Source organism: Quercus lobata, chromosome 5 (assembly GCF_001633185.2).
Source record: "Quercus lobata isolate SW786 chromosome 5, ValleyOak3.0 Primary Assembly, whole genome shotgun sequence".
In the NCBI taxonomy this organism is placed as follows: domain Eukaryota; kingdom Viridiplantae; phylum Streptophyta; class Magnoliopsida; order Fagales; family Fagaceae; genus Quercus; species Quercus lobata.
In genome coordinates, this window is record NC_044908.1 from 55,960,469 (window position 1) to 55,985,305 (window position 24,837).

Sequence of the window (24,837 nt, forward strand, 5' to 3'; positions counted from 1 at the left end):
AATGGACGGATTCGCCCCAACGGTAATCTAAAATTATCAAGTCCACAAATGGACGAGCTCATCCTCAAGGGTGATCTGAAATTATAAGTCTATGGACGGGTTCATCCCAACATGAACACCAAGGTAACCAGGAATACCCAGGTCTCAATAAGTCCTTAAAGGGACGAACACATCCTAAATGCCAAGTACAAGGTAGACAGACAAAAACGTGTCTCAAAGATAGGAAACAAAATTTTTTATAAACCAAATATAAGCAATAGATAAAAGCCTTTGAAAGGGCAGATGTTTACATACAAAGCCCAAAAAACGATGGGCAACGGTAAAAACAATAAAGAAATTTTCCTCCCAAAAGATTCACACACTTAAAAAAGAAAATATACATAAGTTAAACAAAAATAAATCTACTGCTGGTTAACTAGGGTCTCTCTGTCCTTCACTTCGACCATCTGATTCCCTTCAAGTGGACAAAACTCCTCCTCGACGAATTTAGTCTAATCATTTTGAGAAGTAGCTTCCTTATCACCTTGAGGGTCGGTGGTGTCATTTACAAACAGCTCGTCGGTGCCCTTGGAGTCTATAGGACGGGCTAGGGTCTAGCCTTCGGCATTGACAGGAATATGGGATAGGTCCAGACTTGGGAAGGAAGCCTTGACTTAACAGAGGCAGCCATCAAAGCCGTCAGCAAAAGAACCGCCTAGCTTGACTAAGAGAGTGTCAGAGTCGCGGTATTCCTTTATTGCATCCTCTTTAGCCTAATGGAGTTGCTTCTTGGACTTGGCGATTTCATCCTTCTTGTCCTTAAGCGCTTTTTTTAGTGTCTCCGTTTGCGCCTTTGCCTCTTCCAGGAGCTTTCTCGTCAGATTAAGGTTGTTCTCCTGGACGACCTTCCTAGCCTTTTGCTCTCTCAGCTCCACCTCTGTCGCCTTCGCCTTCGCCTTCGCCCTCACACAATCTACCACCATCGCTTGGGACATGCAAGGGTCCATCAGGCCCTTCATCATAAGCACCCCTTGCAAAAACCAAAAACAAGGGTTAGAAAGAATAAAGAAACAACATGACGGAAGGGAAAGGAAGACGGACACATGCCTGAGCTAGATTGAAGAGACCCATCTCCCCCATGGCCTCGGTTGAATGGTTGCCCAAGTCCTCATAGTCATCACTCTTGATAGTAGACAAAAACTGCTTAAGGGCATAGTGAGGGTCTTCACGAAAGAGGGTGGGGCATTTCTTGGTGACGGGTCCTGACCCGTCATTAAGCCTTTACCCTTCTCCTGGATAGGTGGAGGAGGCAACTTTCCTTCCTCAGGAGTAACCCCAGCAGACCCTACTGCCACTTTAGGCTTCTTAAGCAGACGGTCGGTCTCGTCTAACGGTTTCCTCTTGATGGACAGGTTAGACGGACTTGTTCCCTCCTTCTTCTGTGCAGCCGCTTGTTGCTTGATGTAAGCCCTCCTCCTTTCCATTTTTGAATAAGATAGATGAAAAAAGAGTTAGGTAAAACTACTATAAATTTAAAAGGAAAAGTAATATGCAATGGACTTACGTTGGCGCCTTTGACTATTATGACAACGAGTAGCTGCGGTAGGTTCAAGACCCTCGCAATACCAATGGATAGTGTCCAAGGTAAATAGCTTCACCCACATTCTATCTGACAACTTGGTCTTGAAGATCTGCTCCAAGAAACTCCACTGCTCAGGAGCAACCTCTGTACAGTCTTGAGTTGCAATAGGAGACAGTCAGGACGTCATATGAAACAAGTAATAACAAACAAAATTTAAGACAAACGGACACCTATCAGATGGGGGCATTATACCCCAAGTTTTTTCCACTGGCATGTACTCCTGATCGTCGGGGTGACACATCTAGTCGTCCCCTTGAAGGAAGAAGTACCGACTCTTCCAGTTCCTGTTTAAGTCAAGGGTCTCACACTCTAACCTAAAGGATGGCTTCCTTGGTAGGAAACTATACATCCCCCTAGACTAGACGATCTCAGATGGACGATAGCAGTGGAAGAACTCCTCCACGATCATTCTGTGTGCCCCGTTAATTAAGACTCCATACATGACTTCCGCACCAAGAAAGACTCTCCAAGCATTCAGAGAGATTTGGGTGATGGCCAGTTCTAGGTATTGAAGAAGACGATGGTGAAGAGCGCTTAAAGGGAACCTAAGTCCCGCTTTAAACATTTGCTAGTACACTCTGACGTCTTTGGCACCCTGGTATTAACACTTTTCAAATCTAAATAGTAGATAGATTGGGATGCTGACGAGAATCTGGTATTTTTCCCTAAGGGTATCGAAGTGCTTTTTCCTGATGTTAGAATTAAAGTTGTTCACCGTCCATAACGAAAGAAGAATGAACTGCCTAAAGCCATCAGGGCCTATGACAGATTGGGTGATCCTCGTCGTTTGAGTCACCCTCTGTCCCGTCCACGTCGAAGTCCTCATCCTCCATCGCAGAAGGTGAGTATCATCATAGAAGGTGCCAGGGTCATCCTGACCTAATGGATACACCTCATTGTAGGCCGCCCCTTCGTGGACACACAATTGATCACTCGACGCCTCACTAGACATTTGTCACCTACATGTGATGGATAAAACCCTAAGACTCTACAGGTCTACATAGTGGATGGACATGCAATATTTAAGAGAAGCAAAAAGAGAGTTCAACATAAGACAAAGAATACTTACAGATAAATGATGCAAAAAGACGACAAAGAAGGCATGGAGGACGATCACACCAAGCATTCTGGTAGGAGACGGTAGCACTCTGATTGGAAATTTGAGGTAGAAATTAAAAAATGAAGGAGAGAGGCGAACTATATATAGAGGAAACAACACAGAAGACAAAGAGACGTTTCGGTCTGAGTAACCAACCACTAGAAGTGTGACACGTGTCCCTCCTGCATCAATGACCCTAGGCTAGGCTGTCAATCAAGGTGCATTCCCCAAGGGTTGATTCAAACCGTCACTTTATGAGCTCATTTGCCAAGATAGGTGACGGGCCCATAGAGTGAGGGGGCAGTTGGAGAGGATAAAATTGAGGTAGACGGATCCGTCCAATAAGGTTAACCATGGGCGACGATATTAAGGAAGTGGATTGTTGAAAAGTACAGATAAAATGACAGACGTAATAGGTTATGCCCCAGATAGAGAAAAAAGGAAGACAGATGGACCCTCCATAGTAGACGGGTTCAAATTAAACAGAAGCAAAGAAGACGGGTAGTAGAGCCACGTGGCATCTATGTGGCCTAAGTGGTCTCCAAGAAACTTCAAATGGAAACATCTTACGCCCTATGGTTAACCCTAATCACTGAAATCTCTATATGGTAAGAATCCCGTAAAATATGTGTATTTATGAAGATCTTCCCCATAAGGAAACATCTTCTTTTCCAAGAAAGCTAAGGTCGGTTCTACACTGCTATAAAAACCCAAAGCCCCCAGAAACCAAGGTATGCATAATTTACCCCAGCTCTGGTACTATAAAGTTATGAAAGTTCTCTAACTTAACTTTCAGAGGGTATTTGGCCGGTACCACACCGGTACTCTTTGTAAGGTCTTCTTCTTCTTTGTTGTGCAGGTCTTGTCTAAAGCATATGAGGACTGTGTAACTTATAGACAATTTTTGGCATCATCACTGACCATTAAAGTTTGACGCCTGCAAGTACAAAGAACAGTCAAAAAGGGATTGCAGAACAAAGCCAGGTAAAGAAGAATATTACAATATAATAAGAGAGAAATCCAATGGACTTGGGGACTGGGTTTGACTCTTTCATTATAGGTCTGCCTTTGAAAAATTAGAGAAAAGCAATGGTGCCACTGTTACTCGCAGTCCTATAGTTTTACTCCATTCTAGTTTTTTATTTTTTATTTTTATTTATTTATAAAATCAAGATAACAGTTAAGAAAACTCACAGAAAAAAGTAGCCAAAGCCAAAAGGTGAATTGCAAAATACCTATCTAATTTCCAATCTTACTTTATTTCCATATTTTTAAGGATCAGATAAGCAAAAGATGGATTGCAAAATACCTACCATGCGTATATGGTATGCTTAAATCTTGAAGCCTCTATTTAAATGATGCTACAATGCGTTTAGGGCTTCTTTCCTGTGTCTAGAGAGAGTTAGAGACAGATAGGCAAATATAAGGATCATCTTGTAGAACAATTTCATTCATCAATTTACTTTTCAAACTTGAGAGAAAGGTAAGGTCTACGAGAGGCAGTTGAAGAGAGAAATAGGATGACAATTGAAGGTTTGCTTAAAAAATAGAATGAAAAGAAAAAGAAAAAGAAAATAGTGGTGATGTAGAAATTTGTAAGAGCTCCAAAGCCTATCTGTCAACTTCTCATGAGGTTAACAAAAAATCAAAGTCTTCAGTTATATTGTATTTATAGATGATATAGACTGGCCTTATTGATTGTGCTCCACGAGTGCATGAGGCTCTATGTTTCACATAATTGATGCACACTTTTAAAGGCTTTTTAGTTTTTTTTTTTTCCTTTTAAGGACTCCCTAATGGTTTCTATAGGCATATAGCTTCAAATTAAAAGAAAGTATTCTTTAAAAAACCTCAAATACTTGAATAACATGAAACTAATAGAAAATGTTCAATGTAGTGGGCATATTTTATTAAAAAATAAAAAATAAAATAAAGATTCAATAGCTTGGGCTTCTAGCATGCAGATGAAGAATTTAAACAGAATCTTTGTGTTAATTTGGTGAGACACTTTGAAACAACATCATTCTAAAGAAAAAGAAGGAAAAAAAGGAAAAAAGGAAAAGAATCTAAAGAAATTTCTAGACAGCCATTAACATAAGCCAAAATGAAGAAGTAAAAATGAAAGGAACCAAAAGAAATATCTCATTTGTCATATTTTTCTCAAAAAAGTAAATGTGAAATTATTGAATACAAAAAAGAAAAAGAAAAAAGAAAGAACAATTTGACATCAAAGAAGAGAAATAAATACCAAACAAATAGAAATTGTCATGTGGCAAGAGACAACCAAATACATATTTGTGGAGTTAGGATTTCACCCTATAGGTGTTAATTGGATGTTGGTGAGATATTGAAGAAGTGGGATCGGAGCTAGTGGCTTGAAACATCATCGCAGCTATGTTGTGCCCTTCTTGATTTGGTGGAAGCATGATGTCAAGAGCGTAGTTGATTGGTTGTGACAGTAACATCTCATTATCACAAATATATTTTTGATGATTTGAGAGACATTTGATATAAGAAACGAAAGCAAATATTTTAAAACGGTAATTGAATATAAGATATAGGAAAATTAAAAAAAAAAAAAAAAAAGGTAAGTTAAAGTAGAATATTTGCTTATATATTCTTTTGGTTTAGTGTCATAATTTTCCATTTTTCACAATTTGAGATTTACACGCCTGTCTACTAATCTATATATACTATAAAAACTGAAGCCTCTGATCAATATTTGACTTTTTTTAGAACTCTCACATTTTTACACATCAGCATTATTAAAAAGAAAAAAAAAACTATTTTTATAAAATCGAAAAGAAAAAAACTATTTTTATAAAACTGAAACTACCCATAAATATCAGCTAAAAAAAAAAAAAAAAAACTAAAGCCTGAAATTTTCCATAATTTTGAAACTAAAACAAATTAATGAAGCAATAGTGCAAGGGCAAAATCTCTCCTTTCGATAAAACCAAACCTAGCACCTCTCCTTTCAACATTACTCACCAAATGAAAAATCTCTACACTCTCTCAAACGCAAACCCAAACTCCTTCACAAAAAGCTTGCAAGGGCATGACCATGGGTGCCTACGTTTTCAATCTTTGACCCGACCTCCATATCAGTCCATTCTCTCTGGGTATTTCTCAATTAATCTATGACTAATCTCTTTTCCTGTTGTCTTTAATTAGGTTTTCTATCAATTTAAGGATTTCATCTTTAATTAGGTTTTTTTTTTTGTCAATTTTGGAATTTCAATTCCTAACCCTTCTCTCTCTCTCTCTCTCTCTCTCTTCTTCTTTTTTTTTTTTTTTTTTGGTTGTTGAAGTTAGGAAAACACTCATAGAAAACCAAATTCTACTAGCTTTGTAAGAAAGTGGAGATAGTATTGAAGAGCCTCCCAACCCTCAATATCTAACAACAATCCTACAAGTTTTGCTTTACCTTCAATTTTTGCTTTATTTTGCTATCTAGGTTTTTTAGCACATCTGATTTAGCTTAGCTTAATCGTTTGTTTGATTGAATAATTATTTGGGCACCTAAAACGTCAGCCTTCTTTGTCTCCACATAGTCCCTTGTATTTTTTTTTCAAACATTCTACCTTCTGTACAAATTCATGTCTTTTTTGTTTTGGTCTGTCTCTAATTGTAATACGTAGGAAGAAATTTTATGTTCTCAATTGGGTTGTAGCTTTGGTTTTGTTTTGTAGTAGAAATTGTAGTGAAACTCCAACAATTATTCTTTTTAAGCTATTCTAGTAGATGAAACACATAAAAATCTTAATTAAAGAGATATGTGAAACACACAACTTATTTATCAACTTTAGATTTGTTATTCTGTATATTTTTGTCAAGTGGTAGGTGTTTGTTGGGTATTTAGAGTGAAGTTCAATTGTGGAATAACAAGATGCCTATATTTTGGAGGGTTTAATTTAAGATATTATTTAAGTTTACGCCAATATGCATGTTTTTCATGCATGATTTAATATTAGTAGGTTGTGTACTTTTGGTTTCTAAGGTTTTACCCTCAAAAAATATTTTTGAATTCAAAGTTATAGCATTATGATCTATGTAAAGTAGTAAAACTATTGATTTTCATATAAATGTTTTGTGGTCATTGGTGAGCTTCATTAATTTTCATATGAATGTTTTAATGAACCTATATGAATTAATTAGATTATTTTGCCCATTTGTAAGTAATTAGCTATTTGAACTAAATTTGGAATGATGTCCAAGTGGCTATCAAGGCTATTGGAACATTTAAAGCCAACTACAGTTGCTAATGGAGATGTGATTTTCAGTGTGAAAAGTAAAATGTTGGAAAGTTTCATTTAGTTTCCATTTCTTTTGTAATGTATAAATCATTAAATTGTATTTGACATTCATGAGCTTATAACGTGGTAAATAGTGCTTATGAACCATTGGTTAAGGTGCCTTACTAGGCTCTTAAAAATTATGTGTGAAAATGTGAAAGAAAATATATGTACAATGTGTTTGTGTATATATATATACACACAAATGTAATCTTTAGTACAATTATTTATTTTAACTGACATTACTCATAAATGAATTGCATGAGGTTGATTATTTGTTTTTGGCACATTACCAATTATTTTAACTCTATTTTTTAGTGTTACATTTTGCTAGAGGCTTTTGTTTCTTCAAATTCCAAACCAATTGATAAGGGAAATTAAGGTATCAGTGGGGTGAAAGTTTTATTTTTAGAGAAAGAGCTGAAAATTAGTAGTGTCATCATTGTCATGTAATAGAAAGTTCCAAGCTCACGCTGCAAATTGTGCTTAAGTTCTTAAATGGTAGGGTTTAACATGGGTTCCAAACCAAGGATCAACTTAAGGATTGTGTGATTGTGTCTAAAATTGTAGTTTTTAGATAAGTTTAATTGATTTTGATTGCTCGAATTTATTTGTCCTAAAGTAAATGTATCAGAATAATACTTTTTGGGTTATTGATATTGTTGGGTTCCTTAGAATAATGGTAAGAACTCTAAGCCATATGGGCATGGTCGTAAGAAAATGTTTGCTCTACTCTCTGCCCTCTACAACACTCCAATACGTAACATTGGTTACAAATTTTTGGATTGGATATTAGCTTTAGGATGTTGATTATAATGACAGAATTTTGTATAACCTTATACACATTCTTATGCAATGACCACATAGCACTTCTTAAAGCTTTTGAAGGATGGAAGGATGCAAATCATAATGGAAAGAATCCTATCACCTTGCAAATGACAAAGGATAGGAGAATGCAATTTGTAGATCTATTTAGCATTGGCTTTGTAGGAAAATTTATGAGTGCTAATGTAAGCTCTTTAATATTTTCAAATTTTAAAGCATTTGATTTGTTAAAATCTTATAGTTACTAAAAACTTTCATGTGCATCGCAGAGGTTAGCGAATGATATTATCTATTTTCTAACTATTAATACAACTAGAAGTGTCAGAAGCTAACTACAAAAAATGAACAAATCTACACATGAACATGTGATTTCAATGCTATTTCGATGTTCATTTTTTCCTTAGGACCATACAAAGCTTACTGTCATGTTTCTCTCTTTATTCAATTAAAACACATGCACACTGCTTTTATACAATAGCTTGAAACAATTTTTATTTTATGCGTGCTTCTCTCTTCTATTCAATTAAACAATACGCATAGCGATTATTATTTTGGACAAAGAAAAAGACATTCATTAAAATGAAAAAAATGTGTCAATACAAACAAGTGTGAAGAGTGATATAGAATAGACTATACATGCCTTCTTGGAACAGCAGGGGCACCATAAGTCTCAAGGCAAGATCAAGGGGGTGCTAGTAGTGGCCATTAGGGCAACAATGTCGGAATTTCATGAAATTTGGCAAGTTGAAGGGAAACGTCATTCTAATCCAGACTAATTATATGAGTGTCTCCTAAATTTAGGCAAATTCCTTTGTTAAAGCCTTGAAAATAGTGTTTTTGCTATTTATAGTAATATTTGTTTTTCCTTAAAACTTTTAGTTTTAAAGTTATAATAAGGTCCCATCTATTTTGGGACAACACTTAAGATCAATAGTTTATGATTTTTGCATTTAAATCAATTTTTCCATTTTTGGTAAATTTTAGAATTTTGTCACCTAATCGCGTAATTAGTGAGAATTAGGGTTTTGGACGTTTCCTAGTCATCCTAGGGTTTACTTTTCAGTATTTATATGTTTTGTAGCTATTAGAGGCAAAGCAGACTATTATAAATAAACACAGACTTTTGTCAATTTGCTTCTTGGGTGGATTCTAGTTTTATCACATTGTAGATTCAAGGAACCCCTCATGGATTCGAGGTTTACTACCTAGAAACTAATAGTTTAGTTTTTGTTCCATCAAGAGAGTATTGTATGTGCTTTCTTCAGGCTTCCACAATATCAAAGAGAAAACATTTCAAACACCAAAATAAATAATATAAATAAATCCTTAAAAAGGGAAAAAAAAAGGAGTACATTGAATATCACCTTTTTTTCCCTTAATGCCACAAAAAACTTTCTGGCTCTTCTATTCGATTAGACCACAAACACTCAAAGACGGAACTAGGACTTGAACTTAGTGGGGGGCAAAAAAAAAATTTGTTTGAAATTTTTTAGAAATTGGTATGTTAATACTAAAAGTTGCATCATTAGTATTGGTTCTCAAATAATTTGTATTTTTTCTTATAAATAAATTGAACATTACAATTGACTTTCCTATAATCTATGCATCCAATAAAAGTCATATTAATTATAAGGATTTATAATCAATACTTTTGTAGCTCAACAGACACTTCTTGGTTTTTTGTGTGTCCAACAAAGACACGCAGGGTTCAAATCCCCCCTTCTTCTTGTTGTAGCTATCAAATTATTTTTAAAAAAATTATAGGAATTTATCATGGTTTTAAAAATACAATTGCAAAGAGAACTAAAAAAATGAATGGTTCTAAACTTCTAGGTTCTTTGGTTCGATTCGAGTTGGACTGATTCTTTAATCTTTTCTTCATTTTAAAATCAATTTATTTAACATTTTTCCAATATTCTATATTAACCTATATTAATAACTACATGTTAACCTATCCCTTTGTTCTAAGTTCTAACAAAAGGTGTACTCTTTATAAAAAAGAAATTTAAAAAAATAAAAAAAACCTACAGGTGTACAGTGTACCCCTGTTATTGGATTGTCAGTAAGTGCCATGATTTTGTCGCTAATTGTAATAATTTTCAATAATAGTTTTGGAATAAAAGTCTCCACTTTCCACCTTTATCACTTATAGATTAAGAAAGGCACACAAGTCAACACCATACGGTAGAGAGAAAGAGAGAGGAGGGAGAAAAGATCTGATCAAAGAAGGAAGAGAGATCCATCCATGAGACCAAATCTTGTCTTTTTTGTTATCTGGTTTTGTGAATTGTCCAAAGGATTGTCTTAAGGTTTTTGTTTTTCTTGGGCAAATGGCATGCACGAATGGTCAAATAAGTTTTCTGTTTTGATTTTATGAGCCAATTTGAAAAGTATTTTGAGGGAAGGGGGCCAAAATATAAATTTCAAGGACAAAATTCTAAACTTCAGTGTAGATATACATACTAGTCTTTGGTTTTCGAAATCTGGGGGATGCCCCCCTAGCCCACACATAGGTCCATCTTTGCAAACACAACATTATACGAAGAGTAGGCACTTGACATAAATCATATTTTTGTTTGTAATGGGAACTTGTACACCACATTGATCTATTTGGGAAAATTGGAAAGAGTTTTTACTTGTAGTTTGTTAGACGTGGGGTGGGAAGTTGTGAGTCGTGGGATTAGTGGTTTTTACTTTTAGAAACAAGTGAAGAGTTTATATCTTTCTAAAATTTGGATTTATAGAAAATTTATCTGATAGTTTTTTTTTTTTTTTTTTGAATTTTATTGAATAACTATTTTTTTATCAAAAAAAAAAAAAAAAAAAAAAAAAAACCTCCCGCAAATATAGGGTTGCAAAGTGTAATTTTTACTATTATTTTAACATAAAACAATTTTGGATAGCATATTACCCAAACGTATTTTCAAACTTTTTTTTATAAAGTAGTTACGGTGGTTCGCCAAAACAAAAGCTATAACCTTGTGTGTCATCTTTGTATGAATTATCTCCTACCTGGTAAGGATCAGACATAATGGTTTGAACATTAGTTGGAGACTTCAAATCAAAGTTGGAATCCATATATTGAAGTTGGTTCATGAAACAAGTCCGATCATATAAACTATCATCAAAATGTCCACTGCCCACAGGAGGGTAAGTATTATCACCCGACTGAGTGAAAACATAGCCTCCGCATTTCAATGTGTCTACTCCATCAACTAACTCTTCAAATTCCGTGGGTGGCCAATACCCAATTGGATCAATATTATCATTGTAAACCACCCACCATTTTCTGCGTATGTTGCCAGGATCCTATTATTAAAAAGGAAAAACAAAATAAATGAAGGATCAGACATTCTGCCTGCAAAAAAAAAAAAAAATGATAATTTTTTATTGTTGGTTAAATTATTGATTCTCCCAAATACTTAAATTATTGAAATATAGTAAATTTAATCGTATAATAATTAATGTACATCTAACACTTATTGTGTGGGCTCAAACTCCCTTTGATAATTGATGTCCAACATGTGAGGTTTTTTTTTTTTTTTTTTTTTTTTTTTTTTTTTTTTTTTTTTTTTTTTTTTAAGATGGAGGAGACAAATATCGAATTTAGGATTTTTTTTCTGATATTATATTAAATTACCGATTCTCTTATAAACTTCTTCTATTGGAGTATGATAAATTTAATAATTTAATTATATACTTCTAAAATTTTGATCCAACATTCAAAATATCAAACTAGAAAAAAAGGGGGAAATTATTACTTGAATAAGGCCGAAACGTAAAACCACTTGTTCAGCAGTATCATAAACAGAGACCTTATCGATAGCACCGCCAAAAGGAACTTGGGTATTAGTTTGTACGAAACCCCCACAATTAAGATTAAAACATCTTGTAATACTGCGGACGCCGCTCTTTTCCATGCATGACATGAAATTCAAATTAAGTTAGTACTCTTTAAATATATATATATATATATGAATGTATGTATGTATGTATATGTATTTATCTCTCAAGACCTTAAATTTTTTTGAAGCTAAAAAGTACTTACGGTCCATTGCATAAACCAATGGGTGCGTGTATCACCATGTAAGTCTGGGTTCACCTAATGAATATCAAAAATAATTTATCAATTCCAAATTTTCTTTAATTAAAAAAATAATTTCATGTAAGTGGGTATAAAATCTTGTAGGCGACACACTTCATCAATGTATGTTATTACTGTTAAATTCAAATGCCACTACCCTTACAGTATAAATTAACGTTTTCAAATTAATTTCATGAGAAATTTCTTTAACAAGTCTTTCCTAAAATTGAAAGGCATAAGTGGGTTCCAGTTAATTTAACTGGTAAAATTTTTTATTGTTGAATAAAATATCTGGAGTTCAATCCTTACCTATATCAAAACTAATTGATGTTTTGGTCTGATAATAAAAAACTATTATCAAGAGCGAACTCCATATATTGAAACTATCTAAAAAAAAATTGAAAGCCATAATAAGTCATTTTGACTAGTTTCATATGGACCATTAATTTTTAAGGTAGCAGGAATTTATTCTGTCATGCATGTAACCATTGTGTTAGGTTTTAAATTGGCAAATTCCAAGAAAATGTAATAACCATTTAGTTGGTAACTGTTATTGTGGTATTCAAGAAAAAATTGTTGAACAATTTAGCACAAAAAAAGAATAATTTTTCAAGAACTAGTTCAAAGGAGTCTTTCGATGAAGGACTTGACTGCCACTTGATTGAGGGTTGATAGATTGACATTCATGGATTCGACAAAAATTCTGACTTTCACAGCCATTCAATCGCATCTCAATAGACTGATAATTGCATAATTAAATGACGTGTTTTATTTAATGTTGGCTGCAATGGAATTCAAGGATGTTGGAGGCTGAACATGCATACCAAGCTGTGGTAATCAAACCTTTAAGGAGGGTTATTGGAGTTGGTCAGAGTTCATGATCAGAACCTTCATTGGAGTTCGTGACCAGTTTCAGAATGTCATTTGAGTGTTTGGATTGCCTTCATATGGTGGATTGCCTAATTTGGAGTGTGTTGCCCTTTGAGTGTTTTTCCCTTTGAAGTTGATCTCCTTTGTTTTTTCACTTTGTCACAAAATTTGTGTGTATCTACTTTTTTTCTTTATTCATTTTACAGATTTGGTACTTGATGTTTTTGTGCTTAAATTATCGTAAGGGTGGTTCACTAAATAATCCTAATTGGAAATTAGTTGATTAATCCATTGCTTAATTAACTAAGGGTTTTAAACAAGTTTTTCACTATTAAAAGTTACCTTGAATTCCTAATTTGAATTGACTTCATCTTTCTTGGAGTGTATGGAAAAGATTTTCCTAGGTGTGGATCGGAGGAAAAAGATTCTCTTTGTTGTGGAAGGAAAGTTCCTTATTGAAGAACTAATTAGGTATTTCTTGTTCATTAGGAATAGGATTTGAGCCTTATAAATAAGCATTGTTGCAAAGTGTTTGGTAGCTTTTGCTCAAGAAACAAGAGTGAGTTTATTCGAAAAGTATTTTAGTAGATTTTTGGGGTTGAAATATACTTAAGTATGTGTTGAGATTATGTTTGTGTGAGAGACTTATTTGGTGCATTGAGGCTTTTGTATTTTGAGCTTGTGTGTGATATTCATGAGAGGTTTTGTTAATATTTTTGAGGATCATGAGTGTTGTGAGTGCGAGTATGTGAGTTTGGCTTCTGAAGTTTTGAGAGTAATTAATCAATATCATTAATAGCGGTTGGCATTGCTTATGGATGTATGCTTTAAGTTGGTCAGGCCATGTATTGTTGTCCTATACGGTGTTTTTATGTTTATTTTTTGTTTGTGTGAATGTGCTTTTACTAGTTCCAAATCACAGTATTCACAGTGATAAAGTGAAGGCATATGTTGAAATTAAACCATACAAGAAGCAAGATATTAGATATCCTCAAATAAAAAGTAAAGCTAGCTGAATAAGTTTAAATTCCTTTCTCTTTCCTAAGACTTACAATCCACCCTACTTGTATTTGATTGAAGTTTGGTCCATCTCCTGCTTCAACTGCTACTGAAGCCGAACTATACTGGTGAGGTCCAACTTGAGGATTATATACACTAATACTTGCTATATTTGTATGATACAGTTTGTCTGGGGTTGTTTTTGTAAGCAGCCCTGCAAACTATATATGAGGATAAATTCCATCCAAGGCTAAAGGACTCAAATTGTATTACCAAAACAAAGATGAGTAGGGAAATTTAAATTAAAAAAAAAAAATGCACTACTAATATCAAAGAAAGAAAGCCATAAATCAGTTACTTCCAAACCACTATTCGATTGAAGCGAAGAAAATTGAGGCCTATTTAAATTTGATACATTCTCAGGTATGTCATTGTGTGTGACCTTCAAAATCGGGATAGTCCCTTGTGGACACTCCTCGTCTAACTCGATCTTCGCATAACGAAAACTAGACGGCTGCTTCTTGGAATGTATTTTGGCTAATATATCTCTTACTTTATTGCTAGGTCTCATCTGTTCAATATTTTCTATACTTCAGCAGATAAAAATACCATAACAAATGAAATATTATATATAAAAGAAGCATCCGAGTTGTTAGAGTAGCATCAAAATTTTTTTTTTTTAATATTCAAAATCAAATTGTGTTCTTTCTTCTCAATTACACTCTTCCATTATCAAGCATCGATACAATCAAAGAACACCATTTTTTCTTTTAATGTTGACACTTTTATCAGGCTTCGCTTTGTTTCATGTATTAAATTTTTTGTCTGTATGGCACATATGTTATGGAGCAATGTTTTCCTAGATCTAATAATGTGCAAAGTGCCATATCATTTACAATTCTAAATGATATGACACTAAATTCACCTTAGATTTGTAATTGAATGATTTGGATCACAGAAGAAATTATATCAACTTGCAGAGAGAAAACAATAGAAGTCCCACAATGCTTGCTTGTTAGAAACAAAGTGGGAATATAAAATATTGTAATAATATATATATATATATTTTATACAAAATAAAAATTCTACTCTAATTTAATCTAATTGTATATGTGTGTGAAACTTCATTTTGAAAACTTGAACTTCGGCCTTTATCCCTCACACCCTATAAGCACTTATACTTGTAGAGTGACCATTGCACTAAAAGTGTATGGTAGTGTAACAATATTATTTTTATTTTTATTTATTTTTTGAGAAGAAACAATATTATTCTTTAATTCTTCATTAGTGGGAATAGAAAATATTGTAGTTGAATAATTAATTATTATTCATAAGTTTGGTTGTTACACATGAAAAACTTGTAAAAAATTATGTGTAAGGAAAATTTATATTTTTGAAAATATATTAATTTTAAAATATATTACATGCAGGGACGAAACCATGATTCAAACCTAGGGGAAGCAAACTTAATGTGAGTTTATTGAATTTTATCACATTCATTAGTGTCATAATCTCAAATTTGTTGACGAAATCCAATATCACATTGCAATAAACTTACACTAATTTTATCGGTGATGATTCTTCAAAATTTAATTTTAGAATTTTTCAGAAATTAGGACTTCAACACTAGAGGTTGACGATACTAAATAATCATAGTCAGCTTATGAATTATTTGTATTTTCTCTTCCAATAATGATAGGGATGCAACATGCCCCAAAAAAATTAGTCCCAAACAAAAGCCAAATAAAAATGAGAAGTGTTACATCCATAATATTTTTACAATATTTTTAGAACAAATCTTAGGTAGTAAATTGTCACTAGTTCTAATTTGAACTTACCACTTCTCTCAAAAAAAAAAAAAAAAAAAAAAAAAAACTTACCATTGAAGAATTATTGTTAAAATATTGTAACCATAGCATTTCTCAATAAACATGTCCCACAAATAAGAAAAAATATATTGTTAATAGTTTATTGACAGTAAAATCACAGCAATATTATTACTAATATTTCGTTGCACAATACGAAATTTACATTTTTTTTTTTCTACTGAGTGAATAGGACAACTAAAGTCAAACAAAACATGGAATTTCAATTTTGCTTATTGCACTACACGTTTGATTTATATGATAAAAAAAAAAAAAAAAAAATCATGAAAACCAAAACCACAACTTTGTTTTATGTTTTTTTAATCTTTCTTTTTTCATCTATCAGATGATTCAGATCTATCTTTCCCACTTTATCGTATTACTGTGACCAATACATGTACAGTATTTAAATATTTTTCTTTATAACGTAATCTTTTCCTCTCTATTTCTCTTTCCTGAAATCTCAGTGATCTTATTTCTATTTTTATTGACATTTACTTTTCACACTTATCTCTTACTCTTATCCTTGTCATTACTTTGTCAATATGTTCACTTAATTTCATTTATGGAATTTGTTTTGATATATTACCTTTTATAGTCTCTAATCTCTTATAAATGTATATTGACACCGTACAAACTCAAGAGTTAAGGATCCATTCATCAAAAAAAAAAAAAAAAGTGTTAAGGATCCATGGCTTTCAAAGAGTTTGTTTTTTTTCTTGTGACCAATGGAAGCAGTGGTAAAAGGGTAATCTTTTCCTCTCTATTTCTCTTTCCTGAAATCTCAGTGATCTTATTTCTATTTTTATTGACATTTACTTTTCACACTTATCTCTTACTCTTATCCTTGTCATTACTTTGTCAATATGTTCACTTAATTTCATTTATGGAATTTGTTTTGATATATTACCTTTTATAGTCTCTAATCTCTTATAAATGTATATTGACACCGTACAAACTCAAGAGTTAAGGATCCATTCATCAAAAAAAAAAAAAAAAGTGTTAAGGATCCATGGCTTTCAAAGAGTTTGTTTTTTTTCTTGTCTTATTACGTGTTGCTTCCTCCCGTAATGGAAGCATGGTAAAAGGGAATGATCTCAATAATTTGATTTCAGAAAAACAGATTGAACCACTCATCAAAAGTATTGAGGTATCTTCGGTTGTATGCTTGATAAAGTAAGAAGTCCTTGCATTTCATTATAGCTTGATATGTAACCTAACAATTACAAGATTTTTGCAGACTAAACATGGAGACATCTATGATTGCGTGAATATTTATGAGCAACCAAGTTTAAAGCACCCTTCACTCAAGGATCATACAATTGAGGTTTCTACTTTTACGTATTTTGTATTTAATTTCTCATTAAAATTAAAATTTTATTATGGTGTTTTGAGAGGTTGTGTTTCATGATATTTCAATGGTGTTTCGAAGCATTCTTAGGACACAACATGTTGTAGACGTTTAGTTTCTCTGTTTTCATCTCTCTTTGTAGATTTTGTCCAAATATTACTTTATACTCTTAATGTGTACAATTAAGCAAGGGATAGTGGTAGGTTCCAGTTAGCTTAACTGATAAAATCCTTTGATGATTGAATAAGAGATCTGGGGTTTAATCTCTGTCTACATCAAAAACTAATTGATGTCTTAGTTTGATGATAAATAGTTATCTATCATCATGAGTGGACGATATAGATTGAAATTCTCAACAATAACCAAAAAAAAAAAAGGCAAGGGATAGTGAATTATGGGTATGTTCAGTATGCTATAAAGCCTATAATAGCTCCTATAAATGAATAGCTATTCATATGTAATAGCGAAAGTTATAGAATTGAAATGAATTTTGGTGAAACATAAAATGCGAGTTTTGCAATTTAGCCTAGTTTATTCCTTAGCATGTGAAATTAGGGCTCAAGCTATGTTTTGGCTTGGGGACCATGGTCCCCCTAGCTTTTTCAAAAATTCGACTTCTCCTTATATATTTGCATAAGATTTTTAACAATGAACCCCAAAATATACATACTTGCCACACTCTCCCCAAAAAATTACAAAATATCCCAAAAAATACAAGTTATGGATCGAACTGGGCTGCTGAAATCTCTTGTAAACAATCTAATTTAGCAGTTTGAAACAAGAAAATGATGGATCTGAACAGATTTGCTGTTGACACTACTGCTGATGCTAGGTTTAAGTTGTGATACATGAGAGAGAGAGCTCAAAGTCTAGTAAGAATAAGAGATAAGTGTGAAAAGTAAATGTCAATAAAAATAGAAACAAGATCACTGAGATTTCAGGAAAGAGAAATAGAGAGGAAAAGATTACGTTATAAAGAAAAAATATTTAAATACTGTACTTGTGTTGGTCATAGACTCACAGTAATACGATAAAATGAGAAAGATAGATCTGATAGATTAAAAAAGGAAGATAAAAAAAAAACAAAAAACAAAGTTGTGGTTTTAGTTTTCATGATTTTTTTTATTTTTATTTTTTTTTATCATATAAATCAAACGTGTAGCGCAATGAGCAAAATTGAAATTCCATGTTTTGGTTGACTTTAGTTGTCCTATTCACTCAGTAGGAAAAAAAAAAAAAATGTAAATTTCATATTGTGCAACGAAATATTAGTAATAATATTGTTGTGATTTTACTGTCAATTAACTATTAACATTATATATTTTTTTCTTATTTGTGGGACATGTTTTTTGAGAAATGCTATGGTCACAATATTTTTACAATAATTCTTCAGTGGTAAGTTCAAATTAGAACTAATAACAACTTACCATTTGTTGTAAAAATGTTGTAAAAATGTTATGGATATAATATTTCTCATTTCAGTTCTCATTTTTATTTGGCTTTTGTTTGCAACTAATTTTTGTGGGGCATGTTGTGTCCCTATCATTATTGGAAGAGAAATACAAATAATTCATAAGCTAACTATGATTATTTAGTGTCGTCAACCTCTAGTGTTGATGTCCTAAATTCTAAAAAATCCTAAAATTAAATTTTGAAGAATCACCACCGATATAATTGGTGTAAGTTTATTGCAATGTGATATTGGATTCTGTCAACAAATTTGAGATTATGATGCTAATGAATGTGATAAAATTCGATAAACTCACATTAAGCTTGGCCTCATCTAGGTTTGAATCATGGCTTCGTCCCTACATGTAATAGATTTTAAAATTAATATATTTCCAAAAATATAAATTTTCCTTACACATCATTTTTTACAAGTTTTCCATGTGTAACAACCAAACTTATGAATAATAATTAATTATTCAATTACAATATTTTCTTTTCCCACTAATGAAGAATTAAAGATTAATATTATTACACTACCACACACTCTTGGTGTAATGGTTACTTCACATCTATACATGCTTGTGGGGTGTGGAGGACAAAGGCCGGAGTTCAAGTTTCCAAAAGGAAGCTTCACACACATATACACTTAGATTAGACTAGAATATAATTTTTATCTTGTATAAAAAAAAAAAAATTATTACAATATTTTATATTCCCACTAAAAAAGAATTAAAGATTAATATTACTTATGTAATCTTTATTTAGTGAACCAAACCTACCCTAAGATTTCATTTCAGTGATGCCTTAGTCATGCACCTTGTTTCTAACAAGCAAGCATTGTGGGACTTCTATTGTTTTCTCTCTGCAAGTTGATATAATTTCTTCTATGATTAAAATCATTCAATTACAAATCTAAGGTGAATTCAGCGCCATATCATTTAGAATTGTAAACGATATGGCACTTTGCACGTTAACATATGTGCCATACAGACAAAAAAATTTAAAAATGAAAAATAGCGAAGCCTGATTAAAGTGTCAACATTAAAAGAAAAAATGGTGTTCTTTGGTTGTATCGATGCTAGATAATGGAAGAGAGTGTAATGGGGAAGAAAGAACACAAATTGATTTGAATATTAAAAAAAAAAAAAAGAAATTGATGCTACTCTAACAACTCGGATGCTTCTTTTATAATATTTCATTAATTTGTCATGGTATTTTTATTTGCTGAAGTATAGAAAATATTGAACAGATGAGACCTAGCAATAAAGTAAGAGATATATTAGCCAAAATACATTCCAAGAAGCTGCCGCCTAGTTTTCGTTATGCAAAGATTGAGTTAGACGAGGAGTGTCCACAAGGGACAATCCCCATTTTGAGGGTCACACACAATGACATACCTGGGAATGTATCAAATTTAAATAAGCCTCAATTTTCTTTGCTTCAATCGAATGGTGGTTTGGAAGTAAGTGATATATGGCTTTCTTTGTCTGATATTAGTAGTGCATTTTTTTAATTTCCCTACTCATCCTTGTTTTGGTAATACAATTTGAGTCCTTTACCCTGGGATAGAATTTATCCTCGTATATAGTTTGCAGGGCTGCTTACAAATACAACCCCAGACAAAATGTATTCAACTATAGCAGGTATTAATGTATATAATCACAAAGTTGGACCTCGCCAATATAGTTCGGCGTCAGTAGCAGTTGAAGCAGGAGATGGACCAAACTTCAATCAAATACAAGTGGGGTGGATTGTAAGTCTTAGGAAAGAGAAAGGAATTTAAACTTATTCAGCTAGCTTTACTTTTTATTTGAGGATATCTAATATCTTGCTTCTTGTATGGTTTAATTTCAACATATGCTTTCACTTTATCACTGTGAATGCTGTGATTTGGAACTAGTAAAAGCACATTCATACATCCATAACCAAAGCCAACCAAAGTCCACTATTAATGATATTGATTAAGTACTCTTAAAACTTCATAGGCCAAACTCACATACTCGCACTCACAACACTCATGAACCTCAAAAATATTAACAAAACCTCTCAAGAATATCATACACAAGCTAATAATAGGAAAGCCTCAACGCACCAAATAAGTCTCTCACACAACCATAATCTCAACACACATACTTTAGTATATTTCAACCCCAAAAATCTACTAAAATACATTTCGAGTAAACTCACTCTTGTTTCTTGAGCAAAAATCTACCCCAACAATGCTTATTTATAGGGCTCAAATCCTATTCCTAATGAACAAGGAATACCTAATTAGTTCTTCAATAAGGAACTTTCCTTCCACAACAAAGAGAATCTTTTTCCTCTGATCCACACCAAGGAAAATCCTTTCCATACACTCCAAGAAAGGCGAAATCAATTCAAATTAGGAATTCAATGTAACTTTTAATAGTGAAAAAATTGTTTAGAACCCTTAGTTAATTAAGCAATGGATTAATCAACTAATTTCCAATTAGGATTATTTAGTGAACCAAATCTGCAAAATGAATGAAGAAAAAAAAGTAGATACACATAAATCTTGTGACAAAGTGAAAAAACAAAGGAGATCAACTTCAAAGGAAAAAACATTCAAAAGTGCAACACACTCCAAATTAGGCAATTCACACACTCAAATGACATTCTGAAACTGGTCATGAACTCTAACGAAGGTTCAGAGCATGAACTCTGACCAACTCCAATACCCTCCTTAAAGGTTTGATTACCACAGCTTGGTATGCATGTCCAACCTCCAACATCCTTGAATTCCATTGCAGCCAACATTAAATAAAACACGTCATTTAATTATGCAATTTTCAGTCTATTGAGATGCGATTGAATTGGCTGTCAAAATCAGAATTTTTGTCGAATCCATGAATGTCAATCTATCAACCCTCAATCAAGTGGCAGTCAAGTCCTTCACCGAAAGACTCCCATGAACTAGTTCTTGACAAATTATTATTTTTTTGTGCTAAATTGTTCTACAAAGTTTTCTTGAATACCACAATAACAGTTACCAACTAAATGTTTATTACATTTTCTTGGAATTTACCAATTTAAAACCTAACACAATTGTTACATGCATGACAGAATAAATTCCTGCTACCTTAAAAATTAAGGTCCATATAAAACTAGTCAAAATGACTTATTATGGCTTTCAATTTTTTTTTTTTTTTTTTTTTTTTTGAGATAGTTTCAACATATGGAGTCCACTCCTGATAATAGCTCTTTATTATTAGACCAAGACACCAATCAATTTTAGTGTAGGAGATGTGGTGAGAATTGAACCTCAAATCTCTTATTTAACCATAAGAGACTTTACTAGTTGAGCTAACTAAAACTCACTTATGGCTTTCAATTTTAGGAAAGACTTGTTATAGAAATTTCTCAAGAAAATTAATTTGAAAACGTTAATTTATTCTGTAAGGGTAGTGGCATCTGAATTTAACAGTAATAATATACATTGATGAAGGGTGTCGCCCACAAGATTTAATCCACACTTACTTGAAATTATTTTTTTAATTAAAGAAAATTTGGAATTGATAAATTATTTTTGATATTCTTTAGGTGAACCCAGACTTATATGGCGATACACGCACCCATTGGTTTATGCAATGGACTGTAAGTACTTTTTAGCTTCAAACAAATTTAAGGTCCTGAGAGAATGTATGTGTGTGAGTGTGTATGTGTATCTATAAATATATAAATAAATATATATATATATATATATATATATATTACTAACTTAATTTCAATTTCATGTCATGCACGGAAAGAGCGACGTCCGCAATATTACGGGATGTTTTAATCTTAATTGTGGGGGTTTCATACAAACTAATACCCAAGTTCCTGTTGGTGGTGCTATCGACAAGGTCTCCGTTTACAGTACTGATGAACAAGTGGTCATGAGATTTGGCCTTATTCAAGTAATAATTTCCTTTTTTTTTTTTTCAACTTGATATTTTGAATGTTGGATCAAAATTTTAGAAGTATATAATTAAATTATTAAATTTATCATACTCCAATAGAATAAGTTTATAAGAGAATTGGTAATTTAAAATGATATTTGGAAAAAATATCCTAAATTTGATATTTGTCTCCTCCATCTTAAAAAATAAATAAATAAATAAATAAAATCTCACATGTTGGACATCAATTATTAAAAGGGAGTTTGAGCCCGCACAATAAATGCTAGAAGTACATTATTATATAATTAAATTTACCTTATTTCAATAATTTAAGTATTTGGGAGAATAAGTAATTTAACCAACAATAAAAAAAAAAATATCAAAAAAATATTTTGCAAAATGTCTGATCCTTCATTTAATTTGTTTCTCCTTTTTAACTATAGGATACAGGCAACGTACGCGGAAAATGGTGGGTGGTTTATAATGATAATATTAATCCAATTGGGTATTGGCCACCCACAGAATTTAAAGAGTTAGTTGAAGGAGCAGACACATTGAAATGGGGAGGCTATGTTTTCACTCAGCCGGGTAGTAATACTTACCCTCCTATGGGCAGTGGACATTTTGATGATGGTTTATATGACCGGACTTGTTTCATGAACCAACTTCAATATACAGATTCCAACTTTGATTTGAAGTCTCCAACTGATGTTCAAATCATTATGTCTGAGCATTACCTTGTAGGAGATAATTCATACAAAAACGACACACAGGGTTATAGCTTTCTTTTTGGTGGACCAGTCCCATAAAAAAAAGCTTGAAAATACTTATGGATAGTATGTTATCCAAAATTGTTTCATGTTAAAATAATAGCAAAAATTACGCATTGCAACCCTATATTTATGGGCTCTTTTCTTTTTTTTTGATCGGAAAGAAATAGTTATTCAATAAAATTAAAAAAAAAAAATCAGATAAATTTCCTATAAATCCAAATTTTAGAAAGATATAAACTCTTCACTTGTTTCTAAAAGTAAAAACCACTAATCCCACGACTCACAACTTCCCACCCCATGTCTAACAAACTACAAGCAAAAACTCTTCCAAATTTTCCCAAATAGATCAACTTGGTGTACAAGTTCCCATTACAAACCAAAATATGATTTGTGTCAGGTGGCTACTCTTTTTATAATGCAGTGTTTGCAGAGATAGGCCTATGTGTGGGCTAGGGGGGCATCCCCTAGATTTTGAAAAACCAAAGACTAGTATGTACATCTACACCGAAGTTTAGAATTTTGTCCTTGAAATTTATATTTTGGCCCCCTTCCCCGAAAATACTTTTCAAATTGTCCCATTAAATCAAAATGGAAAAATTATCTGACCATTCCTGCATGCCATTTGCCCAATAAAAACAAAAACTGTAAGACAATCCTTTGGACAATTCACAAAACCGGATAACAAAAAAGACAAGGTTTGGTCTCATGGATGGATCTCTCTCTTCCTTCTTTGATCTGATCTTTTCTCCCTCCCCTCTCTTTCTCTTTGCCCTATGGTGCGTGACTTCTGTGCCTTCCTTAATCTTTAAGTGATAAAGGTGGAAAGTGGAAACTTTTATTCCAAAACTATTAGTGAAAATTATTACAAGTAGCGACAAAATCATTGCGCCTATTGACAATTCAATAACAGGGGTACACTATACACCTGTAGTTTTTTTTTTTTTTTTTAATTTATTTTTTATAAAGAGTACACCTTTTATTAGAACTTACAACAAAGGGATAGGTTGACATGTAGTTATTAATATAGGTTAATATAGAATATTGTAAAAATATTAAATAAATTGATTTAAAAAAAAAAAAAGAAAGAAAGAAAGAAGAAGATTAAACAATCAGTTTGACTCGAATTGAACTAAAGAACCTAGAAGTTTAGAACCATTCATTTTTTCAGTTCTCTTTGCAGTGTACTTTTAAAACCATGATAAATTCCTATAATTTTTTTCTTAAAATAAGTTGACAGCTACAACAAGAAGAATGGGGGAATTTGAACCCTTCATGTCTTCGTTGGACACACAAAAAACCAAGAAGTGTCAGTTGAGCTACAAAATTATTGATTATAAATTCCTATAATTAATATGACTTTTATTTGATGCATAGATTATGGGAAAGTCAAATGTAATGTTCGATTTATTTATAAGAAAAAATACAAATTATTTGAGAACCAATTCTGATGATGCAACTTTTAGTATTAACATACCAATTTCTAAAAATTTTCAAACAAAATTTTTTTTGCACCCCCCCCCCAATCGGAAAAAAAGGTGATATTTAATGTACTGCTTTTTTTTTTTTTTTTCCCTCTCCCCTTTTGAGGATTTATTTATATTATTTATTTTGGTGTTTGAACTGTTTTCTCTTTGATGTCACGGAAGCTTGAAGAAAGCACACACGATACTCCCTTGATGGAACAGAAACTAAATTATTAGTTTC

At 32.5% G+C, this 24,837-nt stretch overlaps 2 protein-coding genes across 2 annotated transcripts; one reads left to right on the forward strand and one right to left on the reverse strand.

Moving 5' to 3' along the window:
- Window positions 1-3,633: 3,633 nt before the first annotated feature.
- On the reverse strand, window positions 3,634-11,760 carry LOC115990727. Its single transcript, XM_031114523.1, has 3 exons — window positions 11,602-11,760; window positions 10,853-11,149; window positions 3,634-3,657 (listed from the first exon to the last, which is right to left on the reverse strand). Exons 1-3 carry the CDS (start codon window positions 11,758-11,760, stop codon window positions 3,634-3,636), a joined length of 480 nt encoding a protein of 159 aa, XP_030970383.1.
- Window positions 11,761-20,056: 8,296 nt separating this feature from the next.
- Window positions 20,057-23,169, forward strand: LOC115990729. Its single transcript, XM_031114524.1, has 4 exons — window positions 20,057-20,211; window positions 22,020-22,073; window positions 22,229-22,378; window positions 22,804-23,169. Exons 1-4 carry the CDS (start codon window positions 20,083-20,085, stop codon window positions 23,167-23,169), a joined length of 699 nt encoding a protein of 232 aa, XP_030970384.1. The 5' UTR covers window positions 20,057-20,082.
- Window positions 23,170-24,837: the final 1,668 nt, after the last annotated feature.

What these genes read in the sequence shown, in the direction of transcription:
- LOC115990727 (XM_031114523.1), bottom strand. Translation starts at nt 11,760, where the DNA reads ATGGAAAAGAGCGGCGTCCGCAGTATTACAAGATGTTTTAATCTTAAT. An exon ending in TACGTTTCGGCCTTATTCAA is followed by an intron (nt 11,150 to 11,601) that starts GTAATAATTTCC and finishes TTTTAATAATAG; the next exon opens with GATCCTGGCAACATACGCAG. An exon ending in TTATGTCTGATCCTTACCAG is followed by an intron (nt 3,658 to 10,852) that starts GTAGGAGATAAT and finishes TTGTACTTGCAG; the next exon opens with GCGTCAAACTTTAATGGTCA.
- LOC115990729 (XM_031114524.1), top strand. Translation starts at nt 20,083, where the DNA reads ATGTATTCAACTATAGCAGGTATTAATGTATATAATCACAAAGTTGGA. An exon ending in ATTGGTTTATGCAATGGACT is followed by an intron (nt 22,074 to 22,228) that starts GTAAGTACTTTT and finishes ATGCACGGAAAG; the next exon opens with AGCGACGTCCGCAATATTAC. An exon ending in TGAGATTTGGCCTTATTCAA is followed by an intron (nt 22,379 to 22,803) that starts GTAATAATTTCC and finishes TTTTAACTATAG; the next exon opens with GATACAGGCAACGTACGCGG.